Source organism: Cryptomeria japonica, chromosome 3, assembly GCF_030272615.1.
Source record: "Cryptomeria japonica chromosome 3, Sugi_1.0, whole genome shotgun sequence".
In the NCBI taxonomy this organism is placed as follows: Eukaryota; Viridiplantae; Streptophyta; class Pinopsida; order Cupressales; family Cupressaceae; genus Cryptomeria; species Cryptomeria japonica.
Genome location: NC_081407.1, coordinates 229,190,759 through 229,211,586, shown reverse-complemented (window position 1 = coordinate 229,211,586; position 20,828 = coordinate 229,190,759). Strand labels below are relative to the sequence as shown.

General features: G+C 36.3%; 1 protein-coding gene across 2 annotated transcripts in view; it reads left to right on the top strand.

The window, feature by feature from the left end:
• Positions 1–20,828, top strand: part of LOC131045088 (factor of DNA methylation 1) — a 120,343-nt gene that overhangs the window by 90,440 nt on the left and 9,075 nt on the right. For both annotated transcript variants that reach the window (XM_057978611.2, XM_057978610.2), the window contains exon 2: positions 4,426–5,423. In XM_057978611.2, coding sequence (XP_057834594.2) covers positions 4,499–5,423 — 925 coding nt within the window. In that variant the 5' untranslated portion in view covers positions 4,426–4,498. The remainder of the gene's footprint in view (positions 1–4,425; positions 5,424–20,828) is intronic.

Sequence of the window (20,828 nt, the reverse complement as noted above, 5' to 3'; positions counted from 1 at the left end):
CGATCACACGAAGACTTATGAATGAAAGTATGCTTCAGCCTTGACTTTCCCAGCAGCCTGGAAACACACTGAAACTCGAACTACTGAAGAACCAGCAATCCCACACTTCAACAAACTCACAAAGATTACTGAGAGAACATAGAAAATAGCTAGGTACTGTCCTGCAAGTACGAAACTGCACTTAGCTAGGAAGGCTCACTTCAAAGCTCAAATTTCTATTGCCAATCCGGCAGCATAACGATGCAATTTTCAAGTAACCAAAATGAGAGCCCAAGGCTCTTATTTATAACTTCTTGCTCCACGAAATTCAAATGCAAATGCACACAAATACACCCCAAATTACATGTCGCTTCATTACACTCCTAGGCACCCAACACATTTGAATTTTATTAAACATGTCCCCTCGAAATTGCGTCCACTTATTCCCAACTCCCTAGGCAAAGTTCGAACTTTTGCTAGGTGAACAACTTGCAATATTAAAACAATATAACAATGACATGTTTAATCATTCTCAACGCCACCTGACTAGGGGAAATAATAATATTAGTAGCAGATATTTATCCTTTTCCCTAAGTCACCCAAAACACAATTAATCAGTAATAAAATAATTAAATATTAAACCTTAGGATAAGGAAATAATATTTAATTCAATAACTTATAACTCCGGTATTGATTAACATCAAAATCAAGGATGAAGTTGTGCGACGAAGACCATTGAACTATGCTGAATCAAGACCCCGTCCGAGACTACTAAAAATAGAAATGCTCAATATTGCCACTTACTAAAAATAGTAAGTCATGAAATACTTCTCCAAAAATCATGATCTGTGCACCTAGAGGAAGAGCTTGGAATGCTCTGTAAGACAACATCATCCAAACAACCAAACCCTAACTTACTAAAATAGTAAGTTCACACTTCATCAAGAAATCCAATGCATGTTATGCTACTCCGGAGCTCATGAAAAACCCAGAAGGAAACCATAGACAGGACTGAAGAATTCCCTCTTGATAAACCCTAGAAAGCTCGTGCAGAACTCCAAAATTCTCCTTTCCACATAGCCTACAGGTCTTTGGAATAGGCCAATGGACCACTGAAAGCACATCATTGAGAAGGGGACATTACAGAGACTTAGAAGATAAAAGCCCTCTTAGTGTCCATATTTGAAGCTGAGGATGAAAACCTGCTTGTCCATTAGAGGTGGTTACACATGGGAATCAATATTGTGTTGAATTGTGAGAGATTGAGGTTTTGAAGTCTTTTTCAGTTTGCTGTAGTGTTGCTCTAGTGCTGCTACGATACATGTGTTGATTATTTAATCATTGGCTGTTATTTGTTGTTTACTTGTTTCCAATAATTCATGTTTTCAGCCATTATGATGGCTAAGCCTAACATTTGATCATTGTTTTCAACCATATTTAGTGTTGTGCATATGGTTTGGATTATTTTGTTGTTGTTGTGAGTTATTTCAGTTACTGGATTTGTTGTTTTCATGATTTCCAACCTTCAGTTTTACTCTTAATGCTGCCATACAACTGTTTGTTATTGATTTGACAAGGGCTTGAGGCTAAGTTGCTAATTCACAATTTTCTTTTTGGGACTGGGTCAATGTTGGGATCATTTGTAGAAATATATATATATATATATATAAAAAAACCATCATAAAATTTAATGTTATTAAAACACAATGTTTCATAGGGATGCATGCCCCCCCCCAAAAAAAAATTGTGTCCCCTATAGAGGGACGTTTTAAAGACTTGGGGACTTGGGGGAAATGTCCCCCCATAGCACCACCACTTATGCCACCTCCACCATCTCTATTGGGGATGCGGCCGAGTCATTTTCTATATGGCACATGCCATTACAGACCCCAAAGATAGGCCCTTGGTTCCCCGGTCCCAAAAACCTCCCTCTGCGTCTCTCGTCCTTAATCAGGAAATGTTGTGGAACTATGTGAAAACATAAATATTTATTGCTCAAACTTAGAGTTCAATATTAAAATAACAATATCAAGTTCAACAATCAATTTTCAACATCATATGGATTTTCCTATGTACCTTGGGGATGTGTCCCTTGGGAGTTTCTAGGTGTACTCGCCCTAGAGACATCTTGTAGCCATCCCCATTTAATTTTTTTTTCCTTAAACGTCTTGGGATAGGGAGGGATAGGGAGGGGATGGGCAAAGGATGGTTGATCATCCCCTAAGCTATAGAGGTCTTTTCAATTAAAAAAATCCAAATTTAAAAAAAGATTGATTTATTATTTTTTTGGTCCCCCACACCATTCTTAACCTTAAAACAACAAAAAATGCTTCCTTATCTCATTTTAACTCATTTTTTCAAGCCAAATAGTTTTGTAGCCATGTTGGAGCCAAAAAAGTAACTAAAGTTTGAGCAAGGTTTGAAGGTATAGTGGGAATAGCATTGATGAGAAGTTAGGAGTGAGGTAGCAAAAGAAGTAAAATAGGTAAGTGAATCTTCCATTTGTTTTTTCTTTCAAAATGATTTTAAGGAAAGAGATGTATGATATATTTTTTTTCTTTCTAATTTGTGTTTGCACTTGCATATTGTTTCACAAAATAAAACAATGTGAGCAACAACAGTGAGAGTTGTGAGCATGATGAGATGGAAGAAAGAAATGAAAATCAAAATTTGAGAGTTTCAAGCTCACTTGGGGGTGTTATGGGTGAAAGGGGATAGCTACAAAATCTATTTGTGTTCTTCCAAAGTTTTAAAACCTTATACAAAAGGCTCTTAATCCCATAAAACCTTTCTCCAATTAGTTACGACCCTAGAAAAAGACAAAAACAAACATTTGGGGTGTAGTAGATTTTGGTTGTGACACATTTGCAAAATAAACTTTTTTAGAGGGAGCTACACAAGAGTATATTCTTATTTCTAATCTGTTGGTCTTTATAGGACGTGGGGTGAAGGTGTGTCTAGAGATAATGGAGTATGAGAAGGTAGAGTTTCATAGATTGCATATGGAGGTGCAATCAATGTCTACATGTGTGCCAATGCCAACATAGTCCAGATAATCAGCTATGCAGATGCCCTATATGGTTGGTAGTGGTAGTTGTAGCAGTGATTTTTCTACAAGAGGGCAGAAAAAGACTCTTAGCTTGTGAGAAGATGGGGACAGTTGTAGGTTTGTTCAATATGTAGGCATGAGACGTGGTAGAGTCTTCGAGTGCCAAATTTTTCCATGCCAATGCCTTTCCATTCCATGTTGCATATTCTCCTTAAAACACAATTTTAAAGATGTAGCTTTTGTTGGCCCTTCATGCAACACCCTTGAGAACATAAACTATTGACTGCCCTCCCTGACAAAGAATATTCCAAGGTGAGTTTGGGGATGGAGTGCATGAGATTACTACTTGCCAATGTGCAATCTAGAGGTTCATGAATAATACACTCTCTGTTAGATATATCTAAATATCCCGAAGGAAAATGTACTCCAAAAATTTCTGCTACAGTTGTTAGGCATTTAAGATGGATTCCATTTTGCATATTTTTGTGAATTTCATCCTCGTGCAATCAATTCATTCTATTTCTTGTGCCTGTAGGAATTTCAAGTTGTATTGCCTACATTGTGCTCGATATTATTCATACAAATTTCATGTCAATTCTATCATAAGTTGTTTGTGGTTGTAAAGTTCTACATAGTCCTTGAAGCAATCTAATTATTTCACTTGATTTTGTGCTTCTGTTTTCTACAATTTAGTATAATTAATATCTAATCACAACTAGGACTCTGTTATTTGGTTTGAAAAACAGTTCAAATGAAAGGAAAGATAGGAAGTACATTAGATCTCAATTTCCATTAAGGGATGATAGAGCATCAAGAAATGTTAAATCTAGCTATGTGGGTCAAAGTCTAAAACACATGCAAAAAAGACCCAGGGAACTAAAACAGCCACATTTTTTAGTTCTCAAATGTAATCACATTTTTCAATATTTCAAAATTTTCAAAAAGATTTCTGTCCATGGGGGACTCTCTAAGTTATTAATTATCCACATGGAGTCTAGTTTGTTTTTTTTGGGGGGGGTTTGAAAAACAGTTCAAATGCAACAAATAAAAAATAGGGAATACATCAATGCTCAATCAACACAAACAAATGCTAGAGTTTTAAAACAGAGCAGAACTGGATAAGAGTTACGGCAGCAAGTTTTAATCCACAAAACCATACCGTAGTTGAGCACTTCCATTCACAAAAAATAACAAAACTAGCCACACTTCAATCTAAAGATTGTCAGATTGTTGAATATTGCAAAAAGTTCAAAAAATATATTATTGATGGATGACTGTTAATTGTTATTGATTCTCATTTATCTAGCTTTCTTCTTGTATAGTTTTGGATATGACAATTAGTATCAGAAATAATTCATAAGCCCACTCTTTTGTATTGTGAATATCAAAATTTGCAGGACTTGTGGAGCACCTAATAGGGCCTAGAAATTGGCATCATTCTGCTTTATTCTGAACTGGGTTAGTGTTGCAATGGATTTGTCCAGTGAAAGTGACGGTGATATTAGTGAATCTGAGATTAAAGAATATGAAGAAAAATCATATGAGGATCTAGTGAAGGGAAATCATATCATAAAGAATATGGATGGGACTTTGAGATGTCCATTCTGTAGAGGGAAGAAAAAACAGGATTACAGATACAATGACCTGCTTCAACATGCAAGTGGTGTGGGTGCTGGAAAAAGGGAAGCAGAAACTACCGGGTGCCATAAAGCACTTGAGAAGTTCCTAAAAAATATGCTTGCAACTTCTGCTGAGCCACAAAAACAAAGGACTGTGCATTTGGAGCAGGAAGCTCCACTCAGACCAAATGAAGAAGAACTCATTGTTTGGCCCTGGATGGGCATTATTGTGAATATCCGTAGGATATTCAAAGAGGGAAAGTACATTGGTCCTGGTAATGGTGAGCTGAAGGATAGATTTTCTGGATTCTATCCAGCACAGGTTTGCGCAATGTGGACTTATGAAGGTCATCAGGGCAAGGCTGTTCTTGAGTTTAATAAAGACTGGCAAGGGTACAATGATGCCCTATCATTTGAAAGATCCTTCATTAAAAACCATCGAAGCCGAAAGGAGTATTATGAGCATGAACGAGATCCTGGGAACGACTTATATGGATGGGTTGCACGAGCTGAGGACTATAATTCTGGAGGTCCAGTTGGCAAACATCTCCGCTTGAAAGGGGATCTTAAGACTGTGGCACAGATCAACAATGAAGATTTGCGAAAAAAGAATAAGCTTGTGGAAGACTTGCATAATACAATACAAGAAAAGAATAAGCACCTAGTGACATCAAAAGAGAAACTTTCACAGATGGAATATCTCATTGCAATGACAGAAACAGCACGTTTAAAGGCAGAAGATGAGAAACAGAAACTTGAGGATTCTCATAGAGAAGGTAAGGTAAATGAATAAATATCATAATATTTTAACACACTGAGCTTCAGATTTCAATCGACTCAGTAAACTGTAAAGGTGAGTAAAGTTCATTATGTACGACTATGAATATGCAGCTGGATTATTTTTATTTTTAGATTAAACGTTTTCCAATTTTTATTCAAGTTTGAATAATAGTCAATGCATACCAGTTTTTGCCTACAGAGGTCTATAGGCATCATGATCTTATTGAGTTGTATCCCGTTCCTATATTTTTCTTGGATTAAAGTTATCTCCTCCCTACGTAACCATTGACTTGCATGCCCTGTCTGACATATTAACCAAATCTAAAAGGCATGTCAAAATCAGCAGTTCAAGTGGCAAAAACAAACAATAGTAAATGTAATAGTTACTATTAAATCAGCAGCTAATTATTCTCAATTATGTTTTCTAGAGATCATAGTTACCAGGTTCGAAATCTCGTTCATTCAGGAGGTCACAATTTTTTGGTAAAATTTCTATAGCTAACAATTGAAAAATCAAGGCTGAATTGGACAAGTTTCTCTGGTATAAAAAACTCTGGACCAAACTGGATTTGAATCAAATATGGTTGGATTTGATGACCATGCTGGAGATAATTCACTATGATTTTAGCAAGTCATACGAGTTTTCACCATTGAACTCAACTCTATTTTTTGATGATTTTCAGAGAGAAGCACGAGCATACCTGTATGTATATTTTTCATCTCAGACAATGACTCTTGGCAGTATAGGAAAGCATGCAAACAATGGCCAGATCTACCTACCATATGATATGGTTGACAGTAGAATGCAACTGTTAGTGGAATGTACTTGAAGGTATAAATAATTGTTTGCTTTCCTTGTAAAAACCATGGAACAAAATTAATGAGGACTTTGCAAGAGGAGGTTAGAATGTGCTTCAAGGTCAAATATCTGTGTCTGGATGATCTAGATTCATGTCTAGAGTTTAAAAAAATATAAACAGTTAATATAGATAGCTGTGTTTTGAAAATGCAGTGCATGCTTTTCCCACAAATTGAGACATTATTTTGAATTTTCCTAGTCACAGTACAATTATTGTTATATTCTCAATATGAAGAACAATGGTTTTTGAAGTCAAATGCTACTATATGCCTGGATATTTCCCCTAAATCGCATTATGAATGTTGTTCCAAAAGAATCCAGTTCCACCACTATGTACCTCTAGTGGCATCACTTGGTTTTCCTTGCTTCCTCTCTATCAAATCCCCTGCCAGCTACTGAATGTAAAAATATTAAACAATGACATGTAATTCTCTTATCACTTCCAACTGCCAAAAACTGCAAATGAATGAGGATCGAGAAATCACTTCCCAAGGTTTGTTTTCACAGTTTGCATAGAGAACTTTTTTTTTGATTGATAAATGTGATCAAAGGGGACACACCTACCACATAGATTCTTAAAATTACAATATCAGTTGGCACCATGTAGGAGATACTATATCCTTGTGCCGTAATATGCATCAAAGTTGGCACAAATTCACAACTGCCATAGATAATACAAAATTTTGAGCTGCATTTAAACGGAGTATTGGCACTTTCTTAACTACTTACATATACTTGTAATAAAAAACATCTTACTGGTTATCATTCATCCTTCATGTTCTTCATCCACATCTTGCTTTAGGGGTCTAACAAGGCAAATGTCGAGTCCACTTTCATTGCCATCCTGAATCTTGTGGCAGCCTTAAGAAAACCAATGCAACATGTAGCCTGGTGGCATATAAGCTCAACATTCATTCCGAGCTCCTAGATCACGAAATGGACCATTGAAGGGTGGGTTGACTTGGGGCCATACTCTCTTGCTTGGTTGCACGTTGAGACCCACAACCACATGCTGCAGAAAATTACACGTCCCCCAATGTTATCAAGGCCAAAGTCCAAACTAGAGCACTGTCATTCTTTTGACGTCTTTAGTTTCCTCCCTTGCTTCCAACAACATAACCATAAACATCAACGTGACGCAGTATTTCCTTGCCATATTGACGTGTATTGTCCAAAACTGGTTGTATGTTATGTACGACTTGTTGATGTGTTTTTTATGCACCTCAAACGCAGAATAAAATACCAAGGTATTCTATTCTCTCTTGAACAAAGAAACCTTATATGCTGAATGATGTTATCAAACAAGGAAAATCCAAGGTTGTCATATCCCCTCCTTGATCGTTATATATATATATATCTTAAATAAAGTGATTATTATTAATTAATATGATAATTATGAAATCAAATATTATTTGAAATGATTAAATATCTATTTATTAAATAATTTTTTTTTAAATAATATATTTATTAATATTTATTATTAATGTGATGAACTTTATAGTGTAGTTTTATCTTATAATATTACATCTTAATTTTCTATATTTCTTCCATTATCGAAGAGACAAGTCGTAAGGAAAGAGACTACAGTATGTTAAGGATTATGTCCGGAAGGGAAGCACGAATATGAAAAAAAGATAACTATGATATCGAAGGTAGCGATGCATATTTTGGCACTAATCTAGCAATGAGTGGCGAAAACGATATTGGTGTTATTTAGTATTAGTTATCCATTAAGTTTGAGAAGTACTGGATGGATGGTATGAAAGATTTAGCAATCCTTCTTGTCCTATATCGATCCATAGTCTCCAAGGAAGTGCTAAGACAATCAACAAAACACATCAAATAATTACGGACAAAGAATTGAACTATATGGTCTCCCTATTATTAACAACTCAGGTGTCATCAAAGAAATGTTGAAAATCAGCGATCAGCACCAATATCATCCAACAATTATACATCGACATTATATATATATATATATATATATGTATATCATCAAGCAAATTCCGATTAAATAAGTTTAAATAGGATGATGTTATCAAACAAATATCAATTAAGACACGTAAGACATAGTCAGCAATTAATAACTTATAGTTATGATTAGACTATAACAAATATTTATGAAGAAGTATGTTTAAGGGAAATGATATTAAGTAAATTAACTAATAATATTTAGAGGAGGACCTGGCTGTTAGAGAAAACCATTCCATTGAAAAGATAGTACTCTTGGCACTGGAACTATTAAATACGTATTTAGAGAGGGAAGATAGTGTATCGGGAACCAGGAAAGGGATTGAGATATATAATCTGTGCTCATTAAAATGAAATTATTATCGATCAGTTCAGATCAGAACTGTTATTTAGTTACAGGCAGAACATCCTTGTTCCTAGTGGTATGCATGGTGATGTGCTTAATATGTATGCTTAGTATATGAAGCCCGATAATGTCTTTATACAGAATTTTAACAATAATATTAACAGTCTAAAATATGTATTATAGTAACACATAGTTTCATGACAGTGGCAGACCATATCTGACATGCATCAGATCTGTCTGCCATTACCAGCCACTAAATATATTCATAACTAATAATGTTTTTTGCATTGTTAGTATTAATAATAGGTTATTAGCAAATATATAAATTATTGGTAACATTATTTAATTCATATATATATATATATATATATATACTCAAATCACAATAAGGAATAATATAAGGGTTATAAATATGGATACTGATATAATAACAGATATTAATACAATAAATATAATTAATGTAATATCTTTTAGAAACTGCTCTATAATAATATATAATAATTCATAAAACTAGTAATTTAATAAATATGTAAATGATTTATAAATGAATCGGAATAAGATTAAATTATCTAGTATGGTAAATTAGCAAGTACTTGATAGACTAAAGAAAGAATGTCCCAGATTTATTTTCATGTTAAGATAGCCTCGACTTTTAATCAAGTTAGTTTAAGCCATAAGTACTTTGAAATAGATTAATTATGGTTAAAATAGTCCAAATCCTAGTAGGGGACATTACATACAATGCAAACTATGCAATATATAATACCCGAAGGGGTGCGACCAACTGCCACGTCCAACTGCCCTTTGGGAAGACTAACTGACTGCCATAACCCATAATTACTGATGACAACATAACATAATGATTATTCCCGACAACAAATGCTTCGATAGACTCAATGAAATTGATGTGATTTTGTTGGAATCACAAGGGGACTTACGTTTTGCTTGAACTCTATTAGAAATTTAGAACATAGACTCTAAACTAACTTTTGGAAAATAAAGACAAGAGAGGCAAAGGGTTTAGAAAGACTACGCTACTCTTAAGATCAATGATGATGATGAATGTTACTTAGACAAATTCCTTTAAACCAAGGTTTGCTTTGCCATGATGACAACAACCACACAAACTTGTTGCAATCTTCTAAGGAAATGGAAGATTTTCACATTGAGAATACATCATCCAAATACCCAATGTTGGTGCAACTTGAACAACTATCCACAATCGAACTTAGCACAATTAGGTTTAGGCTAACTTTACACTGTAGCTTACAACTAGCAAACTACAAAAATATGAACCAAGGAACTCATCACAATATCTTCATAAGCATCCCCCATGATCAATGAACTCTAATTAAGTTTGAGAAGTAACGAGAAACCGTGCAAATGTAGAAACAACACAAAGATCCACCATAACTTCAATGAAATCAAGTATTTATTTCTACAAGTGTTGGCGATGATTTCTTCTTTCCTCCTCCTACTCTACTACTACTTGCTTCCTAATTATGAACTTCTAACCATTAACCTTTACAAATGAGAGATTTGAGCCTTATATAAAGATCTCATTACATTTCAACGGCTTAAATTGATTCTCATATCAACTGCCAAGATCTAACAATAAAACCCTAATTAGGTTTTTTTACTGTAAACTTCCTTGTATCCAATGAAATTATGATGGACACATGTCCTTCCTTGAATGTTTAACCAATGAGAAAATAGGTTAGGTATGTGAAACAATATTTGATGAAGTGCCATGTGTCACTTGCTCCGACTTGAATGGGTCAAGTACATTGAACTTGGACATGTTGATGTAGAAGTAACTTGATTGGGTTGAATGTGAATAGGATGCCACCTCAGCTAGCTTGTAGATCACTATGAAGAAATGTTTGTGCTTGAGCAATATCTCTTGATACTCAACATTTCCAAGTCCGGTCTGATGATGATGGGGGCATATTCACAAATTGCATCATCTCAGTGATCAAGTTTCTAACTTTGATTAACTCTTCTAAAACTATCTCTTGATCGTATTTGTCCTTCAATCCTCTAACTTGGGAATTCCGTCCTTGAGATGCATTTCATCCTAATGATTCTTGTGTTGTTCTTGAACATTCTGACTTCATAATGCGTAGGCCTTCATCTTCCATCACATGACGCCTCTTAGCATGTAGATTATGTAGTTCTCGACCTTTGAAATTATTTACCTTGGACTTGAATTCCTTGGCATAGAGCACCCTCCTCGAATGTTCATCCTCCGTCTTGAGCTTAGATTCTTCTAGTTATCCTTTGAAACTTTTTGCATCCTCTTTCTCGAATGTCCTGAATTTATCTTCCTTGAAGTTGTGATGATGTTAACTCATCTTGGAATGTAGAAAAAATCCTTGTCTTGAATGTGTGGAACATGTCTTTGATGCTTTCTCCTTCTTGCAATGTGATTGAACCCCCTTGTATTGACCTTGATTTCTATGATGTGAGTCTTCATGTTGAACTTGGGATCGAAAATTTCAAGATTGTGATATTGCATCCCTTCTTACATCTGTGCACTTGCGCTTTTATCCTTTGTAGTGTGATGTTTATCTTGATGTTGATCTTGAATTCCACATTGATGAGTCTTTCGGTGTATTGTATCCTCATTTCATCCTTTTGTCCTTGCAATAAAACTTGGCAGGAAAACACTTTGGAATCAAGGAAAATATAATAATAATAGAATGAACCCCATCTCCTAAATGAAAATAAGAGTTGCTCACACCCTCAAATTATAATGGGTTAGTTGACATCATCATTAAATAAAAGTTATTAGGTTTCCATAATTCCTCCATAGCTAAATCATGGCCAAGTCGTTCCACCTTTTTTATTGGAAGAGGAGACCTCTCTAATGCATAAGGGCTAACTATACCTTTTGTACATATCATAGAGCTAAGATACCAAGCCATGGTTTTTGATACCCAAACATCATTTGTTTTAGCTTTGAGGCATTCTCCCACATTCACATCAAGACAACCACAACTATAATGACTCTACAAGTTCATCCAAGGTTGGAGTAGATTTTGGAAAGCCAAACATTCCAAGCGTTAGATTAGATAGGCTTGATGACAATGGGATGTCTTCCATTGGCTCAAAATTTATAAAGGGGACATATTAATACGGAGGTGAGTTCATAGTCATCTGATGCAGATTTAGCTTCAAGGTGAAGCATACTAAGGGAGAAGAGATGGTCAAGTTTAAGAACAACCCTTAAGAACAACCCTTGACTTGGAGCAATCCCCTAAACCCTCTGCTACGGACTTGGGTCATAGGGGCATCCTTCGCCCGAGGACTACATATGTACTTGCTTCCAAATGGGATCAAAGTCACACATAATTTTCACAAGGTCTCTCAAAAGATATGCACATAAATTTCTATAACTAGAGTTTTATTAATGATTCCCTCCAATTAATAATGCTTAACAATAGGTATGAAAACATGAGTAAGCTCACAATTTAGAAACTTGTATTACAACACTTCCCTATTAGGATATCAAGGTCTTGAATTAAACTCCACCCAATATTATTCATAATTGAATTTGAACATTCCAAAATCTCCTATAGATTCATCTCATTGACATAGGGGCTAGGTTCATTGCTCAACAAGAAATTAACTTTGTTCACACAAGCACAGTAGGTTAAATGAAGAGTTAGATTAATGCCTAGCAAACCCTGTCATGTTTTCCAAAGATATGAGATGCTAAAAGTATTGATGCCAACTCAAATGATTATTATCTTATCATACCATGATGACACTAATAAATCACGAGATTGAGTTAATAAACATATATTGAACTCAATGGACATTTTACCCACTTGTGACATCAAGACTTTCTATTGAAAGTCAAGTTCCACTATCACTCTATTTCATACCAACAATTACCAACGTTACTAGAATTCATTAGAGGACATCCTTTTAAATAGAAAATGAACCACACCAACCTCACCACGACAAAATCTACCTAACTTTGAAGGACTTACAATGTAATTACCATCTTTCTTTAAGCATGATTAATGGCGGGGTCATACTTAAAACAATTGCCAACCTTCTTGCTAGTAGTTCATCATAGGGTAATGTACACCCAATAATACAAATAGTAGTAATACTCTTAGCCTTTTGATTTCATTTATGCTTATACTAACACTACATATATATCTATCACATGCCTCATAGATATTGAATACCTTACCTTGTGATTTAAGTACTTGATACATAGCATTGGCTATAACCATGTGTGATGTCCCTGTATTGATCTTCGTATTGGTTCAATTCCGGATCCGAGTATTATTATGGCCCCAAATTAGCAGCTCACTTACCGTGGCTAGCAGACCAAATCGAAGTCACAATAACGAGTTCCTAACCTCGACTGAGCACGGATTAGCAAAATGGGATCATCATCAGGAGCAGGTCGTGGATTCTTGATGCAGCCATAATCGGTAAAAACCCTCAAAAGAGTCAACCGGCTTATGCAGCAAGAGAGACACAACGAAAGCAATAAGAAAACATAACAAATTCACATAAATAGATCAAATTACAGCCTTAGAACTTCCAGCAATCATCCAACAATCTTCATATTATCAGCAAAGAACATCCGGTAGTTAACTAGTTACATGCAGGCTTCAAGCCAGATACAATCCAACCGGGACTCTAAGAATCAACTGGATTACAACATTCAAATCTCAATCCTTATTCTCAGTTCTACTTCCTCTACCCCTACAAATGATTACATAACATCATATTTATACCCACCGGAACATATCTAGGTCGGCCCTAAGATTTAAGAAATCTTTCCGAAAGATAACAACCAAGTGATGCGGTTCAGCAGGAAGGCCGGCCACACGCCAAAGAACATCAAACAAGACCCAAGATGGATCCACATGCCAAGAATCGCGCTGGTAATGAAGGAAAACCAACTGGTAAGCACAAGAACTGTCCTAGGAATCCAGAAACAGCCAATTGGAAGCGATAACTGACCGGAGAAGTGTAAAAGTTATTGCAATTTCCAATTTAATAAACAAGTTATATGCTAGATAGTGTATTTCTGATTTTTGGTATTATTATTATGACAATAATATTATCGTCTTTCTTTTCTGCAAGTCTGAAGGAAGAACATGTATTGATTTCAATATCTTCCTTTTCTTTTGAATGATGTATATATAACAAGGCAGCCACGATCAAGTGGCACCTTGATCGGACATGTCTTTTAGACATGTCCGACCAAGATGTCACTTGGTCGTGACTGTCTACTGATTCACTTCGGTGTTTATGATAACTAATCGATGCCATTTGTATATGTTAACAGATCGATATAAACACAACCGAAATGAATCGGTGTCAAAGCAAATGATAATGGATTATAAACACACCTGATAATGAATCAGTGTCAAGGCAAACAATAACAATAACTGATAGCATTATATGCTATCGGGTTAATACCCCGATAGTATATTAATGCCGATTCATTAATGAATCGACATTAATATGCTATCGGGTTACTAGCCCGATAGCATTTAGATCGACGCTTAACTGTGTTAAGCAGGTCGTCGATCTTAATCCATTTTATCCAATATCAATATCATAATCAAGATCAAAGGTTACAGTCTGATAAACATATTCAGTTCGGAAAGTATAAATCAGATAATCTAATAGTATAGATGAGTAGACCAAAACAGAATAGAGGAGATTAACGAGTTAGGAAAATCTTATCTTGCAGAAGCTACTAATGCATTAACACTCCCTCTTAGCTTTGGAAGATAGATAAAGTAACCTGCATCACATTTCTTTTTCCATAATGTCAGTCTCTAAGAATATGTATCATCTATACATATGATATGAAGTATCATCAGAACATAATATACAAATATAAAACATCACTCTAAGCATGTGACATAGAGTATTGCCTGATCATGTGATATAAAAGATTTATCATTTCATTATGACAAGATATCACCTAAACACGTGATATCAGTATTGCCTAAACACGCAATACTAAGGATAAACATATGAGGATGGTTAGATTCTCATCTTATTGAGGTTGTGATATGTTGACAAACATTTTATACAAATATTTTATCACAACACCATCATGGCACATCCATGACATATCAAAAATCCAATCATGATAACTGGTTTAGAGAATCATAAGATTGTCACCTTATGATGTCTACATACCAGTGTTCATAATCTGAGAGATCGTCACCTCTTAGATATGAACACAGGAGGTGAAACCCAAACTGTCCCAACATGACAAAAGAAGTTTACACATTAAACATCTTATTTACAAAGCAGATTACCGTTCTATCATACCTAAACCTTTTCTGAAGTGATCAACCTTCACTCTGGAAAGTGGTTTGGTCAGAATATCTGCAGTCTGATCTCCAGTGCTAACATATTCCAATTTGATCACATTTTTGTCTACCATGTCTTGCACATAATGGTATGGAATCTCAATATGCTTGGATCTGTCATGAAATACTGGATTTATAGAAAGTTTTATGCAGCTTTGGTTATCACAATGGATGACAGTGGGTTTCATAGGTTCACCAAATAGTCCCACAAGCAACTTCCTAAGCCATACTGCTTCTCGAGCAGCCATGGAAGCTGCAATGTACTCGGCCTCGGTGAAACTCTGAGCTACAGAAGACTGTTTTCTGCTGATCCAAGATATCATGGCTGATCCTAAACTGAAGCAACACCCTGAAGTGCTTTTCCTGTTAGTCACACTCCCAACCCAATCTGAGTCTGTAAATCCGTGTAGGTCTAGATTGACTTTCTCATAGTTGAGACCAAGGTTTAGAGTACCTTGTAAGTATCTCATAATGTGTTTCACTGCAATCAAGTGAATTTCCTTAGGCTCACACATAAACTGACTTAAGGCATTGACAGCATAACAGATATCTGGCCTTGTATTCACCAGATACATCAGGGACCCAATCATCTGTCTGTAGAGTGTAGGATCAGTGGATTGTGACTTTGCTGCTGCTTCCCTAAGTTTATGTAAATTTGTTTCCATGGGAGATGTCATAGGTCTGCAGTTATGCATTTCGAATCTCTTCAAAATGTCCAAGGTATACTTTCCTTGGTTTAGTATAATATTGTCAGAATTCTGCCATACTTCTAATCCTAGGAAGTAATGAAGGAGTCCTAAGTCCTTCATATCAAATTCTTTGGATAGATCATTCTTGCATTGATCTATAAGATGATCATTTCCTGTGATTAATAAGTCATCAACATATAAAATCAACATTAGCATATCATCTTTATTTCTTTTGTAGTAGAGATTAGGATCTGCATCATTTTTATAGAAGCCTAGTCTTGAGAGATAGATGTCAATTCTTTCATACCAGGCCCTGGGGGCCTTTTTAAGCCCATAGAGAGCTTTCTTGAGTCTGCACACATGAGACTGCATCATAAATTTCAAACCCTTCAGGTTGCTCTAGGTAGACTTCTCCTGAGATCTCACCATTTAGAAATGTTGTCTTAACATCCATTTGGTGTACCTTCCATCCTTTTGCTGCTGCAATGGCTAATACAACTTTCATTGATGTATACCTGGCAACGGGTGCAAAGGTTTCTTCATAGTCTATTCCCTCCCTTTGTGAGAATCCTCTGGCTACAAATCTGGCCTTGTGTTTCTCAATACTGCTGTTTGCAGCATGTTTGATTTTGAATAACCATTTAGATGAAACCACAGATTTCTTGGTTGGCCTAGGAACAATCTCCCAAATATCATTTTTCATAATGGATTGATACTCTTCAGACATGGCATCCTTCCATACTTGATGTTTAAGTGCATCTGATACATTGTTTGGTTCAGTTTTAGAAAGATTATTCATAAGAGCAACATAGCTAGTGAATTTATTAGGTCTTTTGCTTTCCCTGAAGGTTCCTGAAGGAGCAACAAACTTCTGAGCTTTTGCTACAGTCTTGGTGGCCCATAGAGGTATTTTCTTGAGGTTTTCTTTAGGTGGATTTGAAGTTTCACCTATGGTTTCCTCAAGATTCTCCCTCTGAAGCTCAGGAGTGGGGTCTTCTTCTATGTTAGAAGTGGGGATATAAATTTCAAGCTCTATTGTACTTAGGGCTCTTTTGAAGGCTAAGTCTTCTTCAAAGATTACATCCCTACTAAGTTCAATATTTCTCTGACCATGTATATATATTCTATAGGCTTTGGATGTTTCGCTATATCCTACAAGTATTCCCCTTTTTCCAGAAGGTTCTAGTTTTAGTCTTTTCTCTTTAGGTACATGTATATAGACAGGACACCCAAATATCCTAAGGTGGCTGATATCTGGCTTTAGTTTGGTAAATACTTCCTCAGGAGTTTTATCTTCAAGATGTGAGTGAGGACATCTGTTTTGGATATACACAGCAGTGTTAGTTGCTTCTGCCCAAAGATTGATATTTAGATTCTGATCAAGAATCATGGCTTTGGCAGCTTCTACAATTGTCCTATTTTTCCTCTCAGCTACCCCATTTTGTTGAGGATTATAAGGTATTGTTAGCTCCCTCTTAATCCCTGAGTTTTTATAAAAATCTCTAAATAATTCTGATGTGTATTCCCCCCCATTATCAGTTCTTAGGGTTTTGATTTTATTACCCGAGTAGTTTTCTGTCAGTGATTTAAACTCTTCAAACCTACTAAGGATCTCTTCTAATTCTTTACATTTCAGAAAGTAGATCCAAGTTTTCCTAGAGTAGTCATCAACAAATATTACATAATACAAACATCCTCCTAGAGAAGGAGTGGACATAGGTCCACATACATCAGAATGAACTAATTCTAATACTTTGCTTGTTTTCCTAGTACTATTATGGAAGGCACCCTTGATATTTTTACCTAGGGCACATCCCTTGCATGCCTCTGAATGATATTGCTGCAACTTAGGTAAACCTGTGACAAGGTTTCCCATAGATGACAAAGCTCTATAATTCAGGTGACCTAGTCTTCTATGCCAGACCTCATTTGCATTTGTTGCTTCGTGAATCAGGGCTAGGTTGGGCTTTGTGCGCAACTCATACAAATAGCCTTGTCTTTGACCAATGACTTTAGCTTTCTTGATGGAAGAATTTTTCGGCCAAGCCAACACCTTGTTCTCCATGAAGGTTACTCTGTATTCGTTATCTTCTAGGGCTAATATGGAGACTAGATTTCTCTTGATGCCGGGGACATACAATACTCCTTTGAGTTGCAATGATATACCTGTCTTCAGTTTGATGGTGCAGGAACCAATTCCTCTAACTGGATGTGAGGAATCATCTCCGATTGTTACTTCCTCTTCATTATCCTCTGTCATGGACTCTAGCACTTCTCTAAACCCTGTAATGTGTCTGGATGAACCACTGTCGATCACCCAGGAGTTAGACTTATTTGATGCATGGCTTGTAAGTGCTGAGTAGAGGACATAGTTCTGGGAGTTATCATCTCTTTTAGATTTTCCTGCTCTGGCAAATGTGGCTTGATTGGCTCTCTCTGGACATTTTGCAACAAAGTGCCCGAACTTATCGCACCTATAGCATTGAATATGTGATAGGTCTCTCTTTGAAGTGTTCTTGCCTTGATGACTCTTCCTTTTCCTAAATTGCTTCTTCTTAGTTGTCTTATTTGTGTTAGTATTTAGGACTTGAAGGTCTTCATCTATGTTCTTTTGTTTTACTCCCATCTTGTTCAATCTTGATTCTTCTTGGAGACAATCGTCCCTTAATCTTTCAAACTTAGGATATTTGGACTTTGCACTGATGCCTTGGACGAATGTACTCCATCCACTAGGCAACCCATCTAGAGCAATGAGTGTTAACTCTTTGCTTTTGATCTCGTAATCCAGAGTTGCTAGTTCATCTCTTAGAGTTGATATCCGCATAAAGCAGGCGTTGATTGTCTCCCCCTTGTTCATGGTGATATGATTTATTTCTCGTTTTAATGCCAGAGTTCGACTTACATTCGATGTCTCAAATGTGCTTTCAAGTGCTTTGAACATTTTATAGGCTGTCTGATGTTTTCTTATGATGGGCATTATGTTTTTCTTTTTTTTTTAAGCTATGCCTGGTAAACTTTTTAACGTGACCGGTGACGCTGGCATGATACGCTCTCTGGCTCCACGTGAACGCTTTTGACCTGGAGCTATGAACCAGTGAGGCCACAAACGGGGGACCTCATCCCCACACTTCACTTGTTCAAATCCGTGAGCACAATGACCCAGCAAAGGCACAAGGCCTTGCGAGCACAGTGGCCCAGCAGGGATTTGAACCTTGGTGGCCGCTTCACCAACAAAGTGTTTTAACCGCGTGTTGACGTGTATTTTGTACACTATCAAACACAGAATAAAATACCTAAAGGTACCTTATCCTCTCTTGAGTAAAGCCTCCGAATGCTGAAGATGTCGCGAAAAGGATCAATCAGGATGACTTCAAGGTTCTTGTATGTAGGGTCTCTACGTGTGGATAAGCTCTTTGTGGTATGATGTGATTTGCTGGAATCACAAGGGGACTTACACTTGATGCCTGAACTTCTGATCTGCTTTGAATATTGCTGGAACACAGGATCTTACTAGCTTAGACTTGAAAAAAAAATGGAAAAAAAGATGAGGGCGAGGAAGGGATCTAATCCTAACACTAAGAATGTAGAAGCGCTTCTGTCCCTCTCCAAGGGACCAGAGCGGAGTTATCAAAATTCATTATTTTTTGCCTTATTTTAGCAAATCGCACTAGATGCCAAGTTCGCCAAAAAACTTCGAAATATTTTTAAAAATTCTAATTAAATTGGCATTTAATGAAAATCGCATAGCATTTAATAATTAATTTTGAGCCTTGGAAAATCGTTTTTTTTTAATTAATTGAGGCATTTCGAAATTAATTATTATTAATTTAAAATTTAAAAGAAGAGCGCTTGAGGTATCATTTTTTATTGCTTAATTAAGTCGGCCTCTTCCTTTTTTTTATTTATTTTTTTAGCTTATTTTCATCAAGTCGGCCTATGGGGAGGTGAAATGGTGAGCGCTCTATATATTTGGGGTGTGTTTTTCATTATTCAAATCATTCACTCATTGTTTCAAGTGCGATTTGGAGAAGTAAGGAAGGAGGTGCGAAATCTAGCTTGTGTGGAGCAAATTTCTACCAAGTGTGGAGACTAAGGAAGGCGAAATTCATCTTGAAAGCTATTGGAGAGGCGAATTTCTAGCTAGATTGGAGGATAATTTCCAGATTTTTTGAAGACATTTGAAGGCGAATTTCCAGATTTTTGAAGGCTAGAGGTGGTGGAGTTGATGCTTGTGAAGACTAAAGGGGGCGCATTTTGCTAAAGGGAGTCTTGATCTACATTTTGCCTAGCGAATTCTCCTATTTTTGCATCATTTTTTTTAGAATTAATTCCCAAGTGGAGGTATGGCGTAATCACCTTGGCACCATTTTTTTGAAGATTTAAATTTTGCTTTGAAAATCCTAAATTAGGAAATGATAACTCAAGATTTATCATGAAGTTTCCTAATTAAAATCTTGAATCTTCCTTTTAAAGTTTAATTTTTAGATTTCAAGATATATTATTAATTGTGAAATGTTGTGTAGGTATCAAGATGGCGACTCCAAGCTTGAAAGATCTACAAGTCGGAAGACTCTCCTCAAGGAAAATCAAGCCAGATCAAGGACGATCAAGCAAGGACAAGGACGACCTTCTTCGATCCAGCCTAGCATCAACAAGGACGACATTCTTTGGACTAACGTCATCAAGGGTGACCTCCTTCGATCCAGCCTAGCATCGACAAGGACGGCCTTCTTTGGACTAACGTCATCAAGGGCGACTTCTCCAATCCAGTATTCCAAGGCGAGGTACATCAATCATCCTGCACATCAAGGACACAAGAAGTTAGAACAAGGGTTCGTTGAAGAAGCAAATAGTTCCAGATGAATTAATTAAAGCTAGCTTCTCAACAACATCAAGTTGAATATTTACCAAGTTACAAGTGTCAGACGAGGTGGCATCCTAGTCATCACTTCTCCAGTCAGTGTGGTCCACCTTAGCATTTCCAGATTCAATGTACCTAACTCATGGAAGGTGGCACAAACTCCGATTTACCTACCCCGGCTATCCATTGGTGGAATTTTCTAGAGAGGACATGTGTCCAAGCAATACAATTTTATCATTGGTCAAGCATTAAATGTTATGTAATGGTTGTAACAAACCCTAATTAGGGTTTTCATTGTTGAATCTTGGCC